General features: G+C 42.9%; 1 protein-coding gene across 8 annotated transcripts in view; it reads right to left on the bottom strand.

The window, feature by feature from the left end:
- DACH2 (dachshund family transcription factor 2) overlaps positions 1-16,236 on the bottom strand; it is a 340,390-nt gene that overhangs the window by 310,438 nt on the left and 13,716 nt on the right. Inside the window, exon 1 of one of the 8 annotated variants that reach the window (XM_081180162.1) lies at positions 13,691-14,564. The exons of 1 other annotated variant lie outside the window; for it this stretch is intronic. In XM_081180162.1, coding sequence (XP_081036288.1) covers positions 13,691-14,253 — 563 coding nt within the window. In that variant the 5' untranslated portion in view covers positions 14,254-14,564. Of the gene's footprint in view, positions 1-13,690; positions 14,565-16,236 lie in introns of those variants that run through there. 6 more of the 8 variants (XM_081180164.1, XM_081180166.1, XM_081180165.1 and 3 more) reach the window with 6 other exon arrangements.

The following is a 16,236-nucleotide window of genomic DNA, read 5'->3' as shown; positions in this document are numbered from 1 at the left end:
TGTGTCCTGTATTAAAAACAGAGCTAGAGGCAAATGAAAGATTAATTTTAGAAGACAATCAATTTTATTCTACATGACTGTAATAAATAACAGCTCATCTGCAGACAAGTCATTAGGCCTTGGGTGGGTACATGTGTCACAAAGTCTAAATGACACACAAGGCTTGATATTCCACCCAAAGAGCATGTGGAATAAACAGTCCTCCAGCTGGCATTTCAACATAGACATTTAGAGGGCTTCTGAGAAATGGCAGCAAGAGCCAGATTAAGCAATAAGGGAAGGACTCTATAGGAAACAGCACCTCAGCCAACGCATTACCTGCTCCTGTGTGTTACTTATCCCATTTCATATTTCATCCATTGACATCAAACTAACACAATGATATGAAGTCTATATGAAGTTGCAATCAATATGCAGGTATTTAATCTTCTGAATCTGGCAGTGTTGGAGGAAGTAATGGGCTGGATGAGAACTGATAAACTGAGTCTTAATGCAGATAAATGGAAGGATTTCTGTGTTGGTGGGTCTTGGGGACACTGAGAAGACATCCTGTTGCTGATGTGGTTGAACTCTCCTTGAAGGAACTAGTGTGTAGCTTGGTGGCACTCCTTGATTCAGCATTGTCACAAGGAGGCCTATGTGGAGGATTCAAAAGCCATTTGTATACCATTAGAGAATGGGTAGGCAAACTAAGGCCCGGGGACCGGATCCAGCCCAATCGCCTTCTAAATCTGGCCTGTGGACGGTCCGGGAATCAGCGTGTTTTTACATGAGTAGAATGTGTGTTTTTATTTAAAATGCATCTCTGGGTTATTTGTGGGTCATAGGAATTCATTCATTATTATTTTTCAAAATTAGTCCAGTCCCCCAAAAGGTCTGAGGGACAATGGACCGGCCCCCTTGCAAGGGAAAATTATGTTCTGGTAACCTTCTGATTAGACTACTGTAATGTGTTCTATACCCTTGAAGAATATCCAGAAGCTGCAGCTAGTGAAGAGTGCTGCCACCAGAGTTCTGAGTGGTTCACCAAGTCAAAATAATATAGTACAAATTCTGAAGAGAATAAGACATGAAACACAACCCTAAACATATTGACTCAATAATAACCTCCATTGAGTTCCAGTGGTGCTTAGTAACCAGTAAGTGAGGTTAGGGTTGTAGGATGAAGTTTATTTCCATACATCTGATGCGACAGCGAACTAATTTACAAAACTACACCTGTCGTCACTAGAAAGTAGAGAGGGTGGCCGTCTGTATGCTACGATACTGCATGTATCATACAATCAATGTATTGTGTTTTATATCCAAACAGAAACAGCTGCATTAAAAAAAGAGAGAACATGCCAAGTCTGGGATTGTCGCGGGTTTTACAATAAGTAAAGGCGGCAACCTTCCCTAACAACAACTAAATTGCCTGGGGTCTCAGAGAGAAAGCTTCATGCCATAACAGTTATAACTGTTAATCCAATACACCTTTTATACAAACCAATAAATACACGAGTGGAAAAACAGCACAGATGTTCATCCCTAATGCAATCTCCATTCAATTTCCTAAGTGCGGTCCCTCTGTGCAAACTAGCTTAGCGTTATGTTTAGCTTGCAAATTCTTTTAATAAATAATGAATGCAATAAAACCAGTAGATCAATGGCAGGCTTGAGAAATCATAAAGGGGTTGAGGGGAGGGAAAAAAGGAGAAGCCTTTTGTGTTTGAGCTGTTACCGATTTAAAAAAGAAAAGAAAACTTTAATCCACAGGCAGATCAATATTACTCTTTTCCTTTTTAACCCAGTGCATAAATAGTGTGTTGTCTCTAACTGCAGTTTAAATGCTGTTACCAGAGATCAGCCACGAGGAATATGATCACTGAACACAACAGTAATTGAACATTTTGTAAAGCTTTAAACGTTTGCGAAACTACATTAGAACTACTGATAAGGAGCAGAAATATATATATTTATTCTCCTAAAACGAAAAGAAATGTTGCATGGACATAAGAACTGCCGTTATGCTGTCAATTTAATTCTTTGGATTTTTATTGAGAATTCATAGAGCTAGATCAAGAACATGGGTCTGGTGCAACGCACTGCAACAAGGAAAACAGGCTTAGAAGGTCAAAATAGCATACAGACATAAGAAACGTAATCTCCTTACTCTCACTTACAGCAGAGAGACAGAGAAGTTCATGTGAAAAAGGACATATACAAGGGATGCTATATCGCTAGGTCATTAATTACATGGATATAAAAAGGCACACACTGGAACCTTTCAGGGAGAGACCTAATGCCTTTAGCTGTGGTTATTAATATTTCTAATTCTCCAGCTGTAGAATTGGTGGGAAAAAGTTTCTCCCTGCACTCTGCTGCCTTTCAGAAGCGTGCGTTAACCGGTGGCCGCGGAGAGCAAAACCGCATTGCCCCTAGGGATGTCTCTAATATATCAAGCAGAATAAATCTGTAATCACTGAGAACCATTACATGCTAGACTAGCTGTTGCACTTAGTAATTCATGTCTAATCAAAACACTCTTTTTTAAAAAAATAAAATAAAAATTGCCCTGCACATACATAGCAAATAATGCACTCAGCTGCACCGCTGGAGCTTCTTTTCAGAGCACTAAGAATTTGTGGCTTTTCCAATCAGGTCTGTTCTTTCTTCACAACTTGTTGCGTTCTCATCGCAGGGACAAGTTGTTGCTGAAACTGAGATTTTGAGGTCAATAGCAAAAAAAAAAAAAAACCTACACAACAACTGAATGAGGTGTAGCGAAGGATTCCTACAGGATATATAAAGGGGCTTAATGAATGGGAAAGAGAACGCCTTTGGCTGCGGGGCCTGTAAACAGTTAAGCTGCATGAGCTCCATTAACTTCAGCGGGATTTAAGCTGCTTCATTGCATGCAGAACTGCAGACATAAGGTTGTATCTGCCTATGTCCAACTCAGAGCAGACCCATTGAAATTAATGGGTCTGGGTTAGGCATGCACATTGATTTCAATGGGTCTACTCTACATAGGACTAGCATTAGCGGCAACCCTTTGTTTGGAACATCAAGAAGAACTTTACATTTGCTCGGGTGAAAACGCAGGTGAAGGCACAAGGCAAAAAAATCCTCCTCTTTACAAGTGTCCTCACACCAGTTATTCCATTTAATATATATTGCAGGTTTAAGCAGTTGAGGACGGGGTTTGTTTGCTTTTTTAATAAAAGCTTGCATCAGGAGTAATGACTCCTATCTGAAGTAAAGGGCTCTGATAAAAGAAACATCTACTCAAATCTGAAAGAGAGATGGAAAACTTCAACAGATGTAAGGAGGAGGAGGACTTTGAAAGTCTCAGCAAAGGAAAAAATGCAAACACATCACAGCAATATCATCTATGATCATATGACTATTTTAAATGCCACTGGTTCAATGATGATAAAGGAATTCCATTAGAAGATGTTGTCAAGGTTTGAACATTAAACTAAGCTATAGTTGTTTAGCCGAAGCATGGCTTAACCAGAGTTAGTTTTCTGGAAACAAACCGCAACAGTTTTTTGTTGGCTCATAAACCACGGCTTGTTTAACTGTGGTTTGGTGTTATGTCCAAGCCTAGCAGCCTCACTCAACCATAGTTCGTTGGGCCAGCCAACTCCAAATGCTCATCAAGCTATAGAGAGCCAGTGTGGTGTAGTGGTTAAGAGCGGTAGTCTCGTAATCTGGGGAACCGGGTTCGCTTCCGCACTCCTCCACATGCAGCTGCTGGGTGACCTTGGGCTAGTCACACTTCTCTGAAGTCTCTCAGCCCCACTCACCTCACAGAGTGTTTGTTGTGGGGGAGGAGGGGAAAAGGAGACTGTTAGCCGCTTTGAGACTCCTGAAGGGGAGTGATAAAGCGGGATATCAAATCCAAACTCTTCTTCTTCTTCTTCTTCTATAGAAGCAGAATGGAAGAGAAGCAGGAAAGTGGCCCAGTCTTTGGAGCATGGGTAAGCAAACTAAGGCCCGGGGGCCAGATCCTTCTAAATCCGGCCCGTGGACAGTCCAGGAATCAGCATGTTTTTACATTAATAGAATGTGTCCTTTTATTTAAAATGCATTCCTGGGTTATTTGTGGGGCATAGGAATTCATTCATTCCCCTTCCCAAAAATTATAATCTGGCCCCCCACAAGGTCTGAGGGACAGTGGATCAGCCCCCTGCTGAAAAAGTTTGCTGACCCCTGCTTTGGAGCATCTAGCCATAGTTCCTTTGCCTGTAAGATGTCTCACAGTTTGCTGAACAACCTAGAGTTTTAAATCAGACCTTGCCAATCTGGTGCCCTCCATATTTTTTTGGATTGCAATCCCCACCATACTCAGCCAGCGTGGCTAAGTGTTGGGTGAAAGTGCAACCAGTAATTATTGGATTCCATGTTAATTACAAATTTAATTCAGCATGTTTGTTTTACTTCTACTGTGTTTAATAAACAAACCTACAAGTGCTTTCGAAACTGTCAGACTGCCTTAATATCACATTTGAAATCAGCACCCATTTGTTGTTCCTAATAAACTTATATAAAATTTGCCATAGAAAAATAAAGCACTAGAATTTTTTTCCTCCCACATCATTTGGCAGGGCACTAAGGGCATGATCCAGCCAACGATGAACACTATTTAAGCCCCATCAATTTCAGTAGGAGATGGACTGAAGTGCATGCTTAATCCCCCCTTGAAATTAACGGGATTTAAAAGTGTTCAACTATGGCTGAATAACATTATAAAACCCTTAACGCAGACAGAAACAGATCCCATACAAAGCACTAGTTCCTCATATGTCAGTCATAAGGGTTGTGGGGGTGGCAGGGGGTCCGAAGAGGCCATTAAAATATTATAAGCCAGGTAATAAATTGAATTTAGTACGCTAGGGTGAAATGCTACAGTGCAATAACCAAGATATCTTTCCTTTTCCACCAGCATGTTTAGAATTTAAAATAGCATGCTCTGTTAAAAAAGCAGCAGCCGTCAGGGTACTTTACGCAACTTTATGATCTGTGATCCGAAGTGCTACTTCTGTACGAAAAGTTACCAGAATGTGCCAGCCAGTCAACAAATGTTCATTCATTTCCAACCAAGGTATTGGTGCATGTGTGAGACCGTTTTAAATTAGTGTAAAATTGATGGATTCAAGAGTAGCAACCTAAGAAATGTCAAGTCCAACTGAATTAACCCCCACCTCCAAAACGAGAAAAGCCCACCCTCAGCCACGGCAACAAAAAGCAATCAATTTAGTTCTGTTTTCAACATTTTCATTTTCAACATACTTAATCTTATATTACTTATCCTGGTCATCCTTTTTTTTTTCCTCCTCCTTTTCCTTTTGCAATGAAATATTAATGTTGAGAAAATGGTTACGCTATTAAAAGACCTTGTGCTATATTTAGATACATATATTGATTTCTGCCATTGTGCAATAATTAATCATTCAGAAATAAATTCTTACAAATTTAACCCTGACTTGCTGGCTAATCAAGAGGTTAATTCCCCTTCTTCACCCACCCTCCAGAATCATCTTAAGCCACAGTTAAGTTTGTGGCTTTACTTATGGTTTCGTCCTCTTCCTAAAAATACTGTTTTGGGGATTTCTGGAGGAAAGATTTTGAGTTTTTTTCCCCATTAGAAAACCTGGAGAGAGGGAGGGAGGGGGAGAGAGGTTACCGCCACTTTAAAAGCTTCAATCTCTTTGACATTGCTGGCAGTGTATGGGAACATTAATGCATCTGTCACGATAACAAGCTAAGAATAACATCTAGACATCAAACCGAGCAGAGAATCCATCTGAAGTGATTCATTCAGATCCGTCTCGTTGATTTATTAAACACAGGGCAACATCTGCAGCCTCACAGAGCTGCTTGGCAAAATTAATGCAAGATCAATTCAAATGGAGGGGGGGGGAGCGAAAAAGAGATAAATCAAAACACAATTTGCATTCAGTTCCACAATCAGGCTTATTGGGTGCAAATGCTCAATTTCCCTTGCCAGAGCCAATGAGTTTTAAAAGTGTGCGCGTTCTGATCCCTACATCTTTTCAGAATTGTCGGATTTGAAGTGACGCTGAAGAGTTCTTCTGCAGGTTGAGATGGTGAAAAGGAGAAAAAGAGATGCGGGGAGAGGGGAAAACGCTTCCAAAGACCTTTTGAATATGTGGCGAGAACATCATTAATGCCTAATTATTTTGCTTTGGCTCCAGGAGCACAGAATGCCGTATTTTGGGGAGGGGTTAGAGAGAGGAGGTGGTAGGGAGAGTTTGTGAAGAAATTGCTTCCATAAAAACTCAAATATCTAATGGAAATGTACGAACATTTCCCTTTCAGGGGGAAAGCATTTCATCTGCAGCTGGAGAAATCTAGAGCTCTCAGAAATTACAAGATTTGTTTTAAATCACTGTTCCTTCAAATTAGATTTCTTTATCAATGAGCCAGTAAGATATTCAGTGTGCTGAAGGCAAACAAATGCCAAAACTGTTCTGAAATGCACACACTGAAGCACATTAAATCTCTGGAGATATATATATATATATATATATAGAGAGAGAGAGAGAGAGAGAGAGAGAAACAGTTTTATAAAGTATTGATAATTTCTCATAAGAGAATTGGGGGGGGGGCTCTTTCTCCATGTCTCTAGACACGTAGGCTGCAATCCTAAACATATTTACTAGGAAGTAAATCTCATTAATTTCAGTGAGAATTGGTGAATAAGCTTATACATATGCTGGTAAAATAATGCTACTAACTATGCAAAGCATTTCTATAGTGTATATTCAGTGTTCAAGATGTTTCACACACATTGATTCCAATATACGTGTAATATAGTGCTCAAATTTTGGGGGAAAGGCAGAACAAAACTGATCGTGTTGTCTTTTATACTGGCCCTTTTTGCTACTGTATTTCAAATGCTACGGAGGGAGAATAATTTGGCTAGTACAGGGAAGTTTCCCGGGATGTATTAAGCATCAGCTTTCCTTCTCATAATTTGACCACCACTGTAAGGCCTTTCAGTTATAATATTCCCATCTTACAAATGGTAAGAGGTGGAGAACAGTGGTTTCCTAAAGCCACAAGGCTAATTTGCGGCAGGTTAAAGAATTGAACTGAAGGCTCACTTCTTAGCCACTGCATTACATGACCCCAAGACTGCCACCCCCAAATTCACATCCGTGCCCAAACCAGCAAAATTAACACTTTCCACATACAGCTTGGGGCAAGTTTAAATCCCTGCTGACAATTTATGTAGGGAGAAGCATGCAATTTATTTAAGTGAGCATTGACAAACAATGTGTGCATTGAAATCTATAGAGTGGCGCATACAGTGGCGTAGCGTGGGTTGTCAGCACCCGGGGCAAGGCAAGTAATTTTAGAATCAGTGTTAGATTCTAAACCCGTGGATTTGCGCCCCCTAACCCTAACCCCCAGATGTTGCGCCCAGTGCGGCCGCCCCCCCCCCAGCACCCCCAACGCTACGCCACTGGATAAGTCCTGGAATTATAACTCTGACATTGTTTTTCTCATAAAAAACCCCCAGCAACTTTACTGGACTCCTTTTAACAGACCCTACAACTAGGAACAGATAGAATAAAGTGTGTACAGGCCATATTCAGGGGAGTTTCTTGGTGTTTGTTTTTAACAATGCTTCCCCGTTATTAGGAGGGGAAAGAGCGAAAGGTTTAATATTTACAACGTTCTTTGTAAAACTTGTTAGCTAATTTACAGTCTCTATTCTACCAATCACCCTTCTTTGCTTATGTAAGAAAAGTTTCTTCTAACACTGATTCTAAAATTCAGACTGCAAGTAAGAAACTTCTTGCAGTGTGATCCTATACGTATCTATTCAGAACTCAATGGGGCTGACTTCTAATTAAGCACGTACAATATATTTCAGCCGAACACATGACCTTACCCACCTTGCCATTGGTGATAAGAGGTGAGAATAATAAACAACATGCTGATTGGTGGGATTTGAGACAACTCTAGAAATACATGCACAAAATTATATTCCTGCCATCTCCAAAAGCTGCATGTGCTCACACAAATATATGGGTACATAAGCAGATTATCATTGTCTGAAATCCTAACACATAAGCAGCACCTTATTCTGAGTCAGACCACTGATCCATCTAGCTCAATACTTCCAACACAGACTGGCACCAGATCCCAGCAGGCAAGAGTCTCTTACCTGGAGACACTGGGTGTAGGACCTGGAACCTTCTGCAAAGCAGATGCTCTAGCACTGAGCTGCGGCCTTTCCCCAACGTTAAATTATAGCAGTGTATGTTTTCAACAGGACTTCCATGGAACACTCGAGATCTGAGAGCATGAGATGCTTGCTATAGTTTGTCACAAATTCAGTAGCTGAGTTCCACTTTAAAAATCAAAGAGACACATAAGGAAACATTTCTCCCTTGGCTTAGCTTAAGGTACTCCTGTTTAATATTTCATCCTGCTGCACGAAAAGGATGTGAAACTTCAAAACAGCTTTTCAAACCCCCACTGAAGCTGACATTATATCAGGGCAATCTGAAGTGGCTGTAACTTTTTTGTTGTGGTGGTGACTGGTGAGCAAAACAGCCCATAACTTGACTTGTGCAATGACTGAGCAATATTTTTGAAGAATGCATACAGGAAAAAATTATCCCACCTGCTCAGTAATATCATCTTGACAATTTCACCTTCCAGGTGCAGGCACTGAATTAGTGTAGGTGACCCTGCAAGAGGAAACTGTTGGATTCATCTTATATGTGTGGATCTAACTCAGAAATGTTGACATAAGAGAAAATTCTAGTACATATGATCCACACATGTAACAACACAGATCTGCAATCAAAATCTGAAGTAGATTTGTTTTGATGGATGGATTCATTTCATCTGGTGGCTGAGTCAAAACTGAAAACAAGTATCTCACAGGATGATTAATATAAAAATGCAGTAATTCATTTCCAGCAAGATTGATAATTGCTATCAGAACAACTTGATCAGAGAGTTGAAATTAAGCAGAAACAATTAGAAATAATAGCTACAAGGGCCACTGAGTTAGCTGTAGGAGCAGACTTGAAAAAATCTAACTGGCAAAACACACATAATAGTTTTGAGTTTTTCCTGTTTCACTTTGGGAGGCAGCAACTGTTTTTCCCTATCTCTGTATTCCCTATCTGCTGCGCAAATAGCTCTCCCATATTCACATTTTATGTTTCTCCATGCTTCCAAGCCTCTTGCTTTCAGGCTGCCCCATCAGATTTATCAATTATTACACCCGATTTCATAACTCCCCTCCAGCAGCTTTTGTCAATGGCTGAAAGAGCCCATCTCCCACTCAGTGCCAACTGGACCCAAGAATGTCAAAAGACATTTGTTAAGAACTTTGCAATTCCCACTGGATTTTTTGCAGTTATGTTGTCAGCAAAATGTGCTGCCCTGTTAACGAAGGGCAGTGGTCAACTAGCATGGTGCCGGACACAAAATTAAGAACCAGGAACCGGCTCTTAAGCAGGCAGGACAGTAAATCTACTGGTAGATCTTCTAATTTATATTGGACCTGCAAAGATTCCTGTCTCTTAATTGTTTAGCAAGGACAGCAACAAAAAAACTTTTTCCCCTTCTCCCCCCTCCCAAAAAAGTACTGTGAAATGAAGGAAGGAAGGTAGGAGTAACTCAGAGTGAACCAAAAGCTCCCTTGAATTCCGTACTTAAAAGAAAACCCTGGGCTCAGAATTGTTTTATTTCAAAGTGCTTGTATGCTGCACTTGACTACAGTTGGGAGATTTCAGAATTCTAGTAAAACACCAAGAAAGTCCTGCAAGCCTGAAGTCTGCATCCCTCAATCTAAAGAACTACCCAGGAATTTGAGCCAACCTGTGAAATTTTAAACTCTTTATTCTTGAAACAGACCCCCTGCCCGCCCGCCCGCCATATCACAAATTGATTTGAGAGTCACCAAGCAGTTTGTATTTGGCATGGGAGCACCACCTTTGGGTGAGTAGATCAGATCATGATTTTGAGTTACTTAGTGTGTAAGTAGATTTCACCTGCTAAATAAAAGCTAGACATTTTATATGCAATGTTCTCCATTTGTTTGAACCTCAGACTTTGCATCTGTTCCGTCACATACGCACCTAAATTACTGTGAGCAAGAGTTAAGGGCTCTGAGCAGCTCTAGAATTTTACCTGTTGCCAAACCAACAATCAACATGTGATGATCAAGAGCCTAGTCTTGTAGAAATTATCAGGTTCTAAAGGAGTAGGACACTTCCCCAGCAAGTGCAGAACGTGTTTTATCCAAGTCCCACTTTTGTACGCAAGATCAGCACTTTCCTATAGTAACATGTAACCAACCACCAGGCTCCTATTGCGGACAAAAAAGTTGCAAAACATTTACCTCACAATGAGTCACAATAGACCTAATCAAACTGCCATGTGGTTTTTTCAACTAACACATGCTTTATTTGCTCATGTGCAAATGTTATAATAGGTTTTTAATGCAGGTCCTTCCCTACAGAAGAAGATGGGAGTGGGGAGGAATCTAATAAAAATTATTTAATAGTTTCAGGTTTTAGGATCCAATGCAAGCTTTTATTTATTTATTTTCATCATAGAGTCCTGAAGATTCTTGCTTACATTGCATGCATTTCTTTATCAATTAATAATGGAATTAAGCACCCTAAAATTTGAAGAAGCTTCTTCAGTTTCCTAGACCTGAGCTGCTTTTAAACAGTTCCAAAGGAGACGACAGAACAGACCCTCCTAACTCACTGGGCTAACTAGCTCATGATACTGCTCTAGAATTATGCTAAGCAACAGTTAGTCTATAAACTCTCCTTCAGTTCTTAGGTTCCTATCTCACAGTGCTCTCTTGTGAATTTCCCCCCCACTTCATTTGCTGCACTAATGAACTGCTTCAGCATCACAAGTTATGTTCACAACCTCTAGCAAGATCCTAACAGGTAAAGTTTCACAGAAAATAATATCTAACAGGGAACTTTCTTCATCTTCAGAGGAAGATGAAGTATGTGTGTGCTGTTTTGATGCAAAGAAGTACCGTATATCCTTTCATGCCCGTTAAAACTATTGCAAAAATGATTGCCAAACAATTGCAAAAGAAAAAGAAAGAAATTTATTACTACACATTTGAAAAACGCACTTCTCTCCTTTTAACATTCTCCACAACTGTGAACCTTGTTATTCTCTGGACAAGGATACCAGATACATGAACATCTCAACCCCGTATATTCTATTACTATTAGGAAAAGTTTGGACACACTTCTTTGCATAATGTAATTCAGCCACAATCTCCTTTGGGCAAAGAGCAACCTAATGAGGACAGAAGATTTAGGGTCAATGAGATTTAGGGTCAGTGATTTGAAGAGACCATATGGGGGTCTACACCAGGCAGAGCTGGTCCAATAAGACTTTCACTGACAGGGAAGAAGCACCCGCAAATTTCAGATTCTTGACTGACCAACTTTGTGCCATGTTTGGAATCTTACAACACAGAGAAATTGGTGCAATTTTTTGGTATGGGGGATGAATACAAAGAGAGACTCCCTAGCCTGCCAGACCATTTCACCTACTGCACCAAGGGTACATGACAGCAGACACCAAGGTGCCCCCAGGGCTTTTAGTTGCTTATACCCCAATAATGCTACCTGGCAGGGCAGGCGTTCAAACCACACACTATACAAAACTAAGAAAAATGTGGCAGAAGGAAAAAGAACAATCCATGTTGAATTTATCCTGAAATGATGAACAGGATAAAGAAGGAGATAGGGAGGGGGACCCTCCCCACTGACAAAAACTTGTCAGGAAAAACAAAATGAAGCCAGGAAGCATCTCACAGCTCCTGCAGCTACTTTTCCTAAAACTCAGCTGCAGGTATGCTCACCTGCTGGTTCGTTTAAGCTGAAACCCTAAATACACATGTTCCTAATATAACGTGCTAATTATTGCATCGTAAGGGCTGCAATCAGATAACCACTTACCTGGGAACAAGGCCTATTGAATTCAATGGGATTCACGCCTGACTGCACTGTTAGGCTGTGATCTTATGCACACTCTATCTGAATGCAAGTCCCATTGAGCTGAATGGGAGCTACTTCTGGGTAGACACAAATAGGGTTTCATTATCAAAAGCAAGAGGCTGGCCCTCAATGTTGAAAACTTTACCACTTTTTAGAGATATAAAAGTTGCATTCCTTTCGTTTGAACTTACTTCCTGGTAAGCGCATCCTAGATCCCCTACTCCTAACCCTATTTGCTTGGGGAAACAAAATCTGCTTGTCCCAATCAAAATAGCTTACTTTCAAGGAAGCTAAGTTTTAAACAACCACTCTTTAAATGCCCGCAGTTGGAAGTAAAGGTTGCTGAAATCAACAAGATATTCCTCGAAGTGAACCCAGTGATGTTCAAAGAACTATATTGCTGATGCTAAGTATTTCCTCTCGGAAAATTTTTCTACCCTTGGAGAATTTTCCTAGCAAAGTGCGTAATATTGATCACCAGGCAAATATAAAACCCATCATTTATATACAGGTACTAGGATACTACCCACAGAACCAGTGTCCAACATAACGTGTGAATTGGCCATACATCCCAGTGTTTCCCACTCAGTTGCAGGTAAGTTAACAGCACCCAGCACGGGGCACGCATGATAAATGCATTTGTCTGAACACCTACTAAGTATTAGATGTACTGGGTCAAATCTGACCAATTTTGATAAGCACTACTCCTGACTAAGATTGCCTACAGCTACAGCCTAATTTACTCCTAAGTAAGTTTGCCTACAGCTGCAGCTTGTTCGCTTTCACGCAAACAAGCCCCACTTAGGATTTCTGTGAGCCTAATGTCCAAGTAGGTCTGCTCAAATCTACCCCAAATCATCAGTGATGAGGAGCACATGCTTCCCTACCAACTCCTATCACTTACAATGTGGTTAAACTTTCAGAAGTTCGCTTAAGGTTCCAACCCACCCTCCACCCCCCGGCCCACTGATTTTAATTGCAACTCCTCAGGCAAGTCCCTTCCAAAGCGTCTTAAAATAACTCCCTCATTCCCTTCCAAATAAACTTTTTTCTTTCTTAATCAAAACCAAGCAAGTTGCACTTCACAAGACCTGTTTGCATCTCTCACATCAGTGGTTCCTTACTCCCTCATTTTCCTGTTTCAAGCAAATTGGACAAGGCTTAAAACTTTTTTGCGCACACGTGGGATCTTCAAAACACAATTCTCTTGACCTGCCCTAGGACTTTGCAATTAGATGGATGTCGGATTTATACAGAACTGTGATCTGATGCAAAGGGGGGGGGGGAGCAGCGTACCCTACTTTTTAAAGGAAGCATCACAGAAACCTAATGGGATTTGTTCCCAAATAAAAAAGCGGGTGATTTTAAAAAGAAAAAGCAGCACGCAACATCCATCCAGTTTCAGGAAGACAACGAGCTAAGCACTTGGGATACTTTTGATGTCCTACTCATACACGGAAAGGGGCGCTTCCCTCAAACGGACCCGGTTTTTGCAAGGAAGGGAGCCGCGGCCGGAGGGACTCGGACCTCTCTGCTCCTCACTACGGTCGGGACCCCGGTGGAGGGGGAGGCCTGAACCGCCATATCCTATGTCGCCCTCCCCCCAAAAATACACCCCTCACAGGCACAAACCCACGCACGCACGCACGCGCTCTTTCTCTCTCTCTCACCTGGCATTGGTGCAGTCGTTGTACAAAGTTTCGAAGTCTTTCCGCGTGATGAGTTTGCAGCGGTTGACGCCGGGCTGGATGGCGCCCAGTCCGCGCAGGATACGCACTTGCTCCACGGTGCACACCACGGGCGCGATGTCCAGCCTCTTGAGTTTGGTGTAGACGGTGTGCAGCCCTCCGACCAGGTGCTTGAGGAAGAGGTCGAAGACCTGCGGCAGGCAAATCAGCTCCTGCCCGTCCACCAGGAATGAAGCCACCTTCACCCCGTGCAGGTCGACCATCTTGCACTCGTTCCCGCCGCCGCCGCCACCTCCTCCTCCTGCTGCTCCAGCTCCGCTGCCCGGCACGCCAGTGGCGGCGTTGGCGGTGCTGGCGATGAAGCTGTGGATGAGGCTGCTCGTCAGGCGCGGGGACTCCGACGGGCTGGAGGGATAGAGCGCGTCCGCCCGGAACAAGCCCCCAGCGCTAGCGGCGGTGCTGGCGCTGCCGGTGCCGCCGCTGCCCCCGCTGCCGCCGCCGCCGCTCGAAGTTGCCGGGATAATCGGGGGAGAAGACACGGCCATGCTTTCTACTCCGCCCCGGGCGCCTGGATCATCGGCGGCGGCGGCAGCGGCGGCGGCAGCTACAGCATCCAACCTTGCCGGCTCCACTTTTCCACCCGAAACTGTTTGCAACACTCGAAGAAACGGAGGAGACGGAGACGCGGAGCGAGAGAGGAGAGAAAGGGAAAGAAGTGGGGGAGAGGGGAGGGAAAAAACACCCCGCGCGCACTCCCACGACCCAGCCGCTCGCGGAGTCGCCTCCCACTTCCCAGCGAAGGGGCGGAGGAGGAGCGCGGAGCGGCAGCGGCCGGCGGCCAATGCGACGCGTCGGGGTCTCAGCCTGGCCGCCAGCCACTGGCTAAGGATGGAGAGGGAGGCGAGGCGGGGCGGGGCGGGGCCCTCTCTCCCTTGCCCCCGAGCGTTGGGTACCTGTGAATGGAGCGCCGGGACGCATCAAGAGGAGGGTACCGTTCCCACCCAGCTGGGGGAGGAGGGAAAGGGAAAGTGGAAGAGAGTTTGCGACCCGAGGTTGCGTTTTTTGGAAAAGGGCTGAGCGTTCTAGCTGCGGGAGTGAGGTGGGGCGAGGGTAAACCTTTTATGACTTAGAGAAAGAGAAAACCGCGGCGAGAGATGGGGCGGGGAGGGGGGAGGAAAGAAAGTTAAAACTTGAGGTGTGGTGGCGGGGAAGTTTGCGCGCGCCCCCGACCAGAGGCACAGGTGACTGGGAAATAAAGCCGCGAGAGCGCTTGAATTTTCAACTGGATTTCTGAGCCAAGTGCGCAAGAGCTGCAGCCTGATCCTGCGAGGGCGACCCTCCGCCGAGGATCTCGCTCAGCGGGCATCCGACTGAGAGATGCGAGATACGGAGAGCTGCCGCCTCGTGCACGCTTAACCTAGGAGTTAACTTTCTGAATACTCACTCAGCGCACAACTGCTACAATTCTGAAATCCTGTGCCACGTTTACCGGGGACAAAGCACCCTCGAACACAATATGTATACTTATATATTTCTTACATTTATTTATTATTTATTACCTACCATCCAAGCCTAAATACATACATAGAATCATAGAGTTAGAAGGGACCCTAATCATCTAGTCCACCCCCCCACCCCCGCAATGCATGAATATGCAGTTGTTCCATATAGGGATCAAACCTGCAGCCTGGGCGTTATCCGCACGATGCCCTAGCCAACTGAACCATCCAGAAGATGTGGTTCACTAGTGGTCTCCCATCCTGACCAGACCCAGACTTACTTGGCTTTATTAAGGTAGTAGCCTCAAACCATACCCTGGAACCAGGACTTGCATTTGAGTAAACATGAGCAAGATTGTGCTGTAAGTAAATAGGTTGGCCTTTTTTTTCTTCATTATGTTAATCCCAAATCCACACTATCAAACTACATTTATTAAGACCAACCGAAATATTGCCAAATCATTAGCAATATTTTTTAGTTCACTAGAACTCTTTGTTTAGCTCAGATGAAGGGAATCTTTGGCCCTCCAGATGTTGCTGAACTACAACTCCCATTATTCCTGTATAGCATTTGCTGTGTTAACTGCGTGAAGCAGATGGGAGTTGTAGTTCAGGAAACAGCAGGAGTGCGGGTGCACTGGTGAATTTACCACTCTATGGAGGAAGGAATGGGGCAGAAATTTGATACAGTACTCATTTACAAGAAAATCTTTCAAATTCACAGTTTCCAAAACAGTATGTGAAACAAAATCCAAACTTATATAAATGTAGCAATGCAGATTTCCAATCAACCAACGTTTTCCCAAAATGCACATATTTGGGAAAAGTGTGCATAAAAATGAAGATATTAGTGAAAATAACACCCCAAATGCATTATGTTTTGGGAAATTGCTCGCAAAAAGTGTACATTAGGGAGAACAGCATACAAAAATGTGTTTTTAGGGAGGAATCAGCACAAAAAATGCTAATGATTTTTCATAAGGGTTTTAATAATATAGTAATAGTAATTGCTGCAGAAATGTGGAGAAC

This window comes from Podarcis bocagei (assembly GCF_964188305.1).
Source record: "Podarcis bocagei genome assembly, chromosome: Z".
NCBI lineage: Eukaryota > Metazoa > Chordata > Lepidosauria > Squamata > Lacertidae > Podarcis > Podarcis bocagei.
Note: the sequence above shows the minus strand (reverse complement) of the source record. Positions and strands in the feature narration are given on the sequence as shown.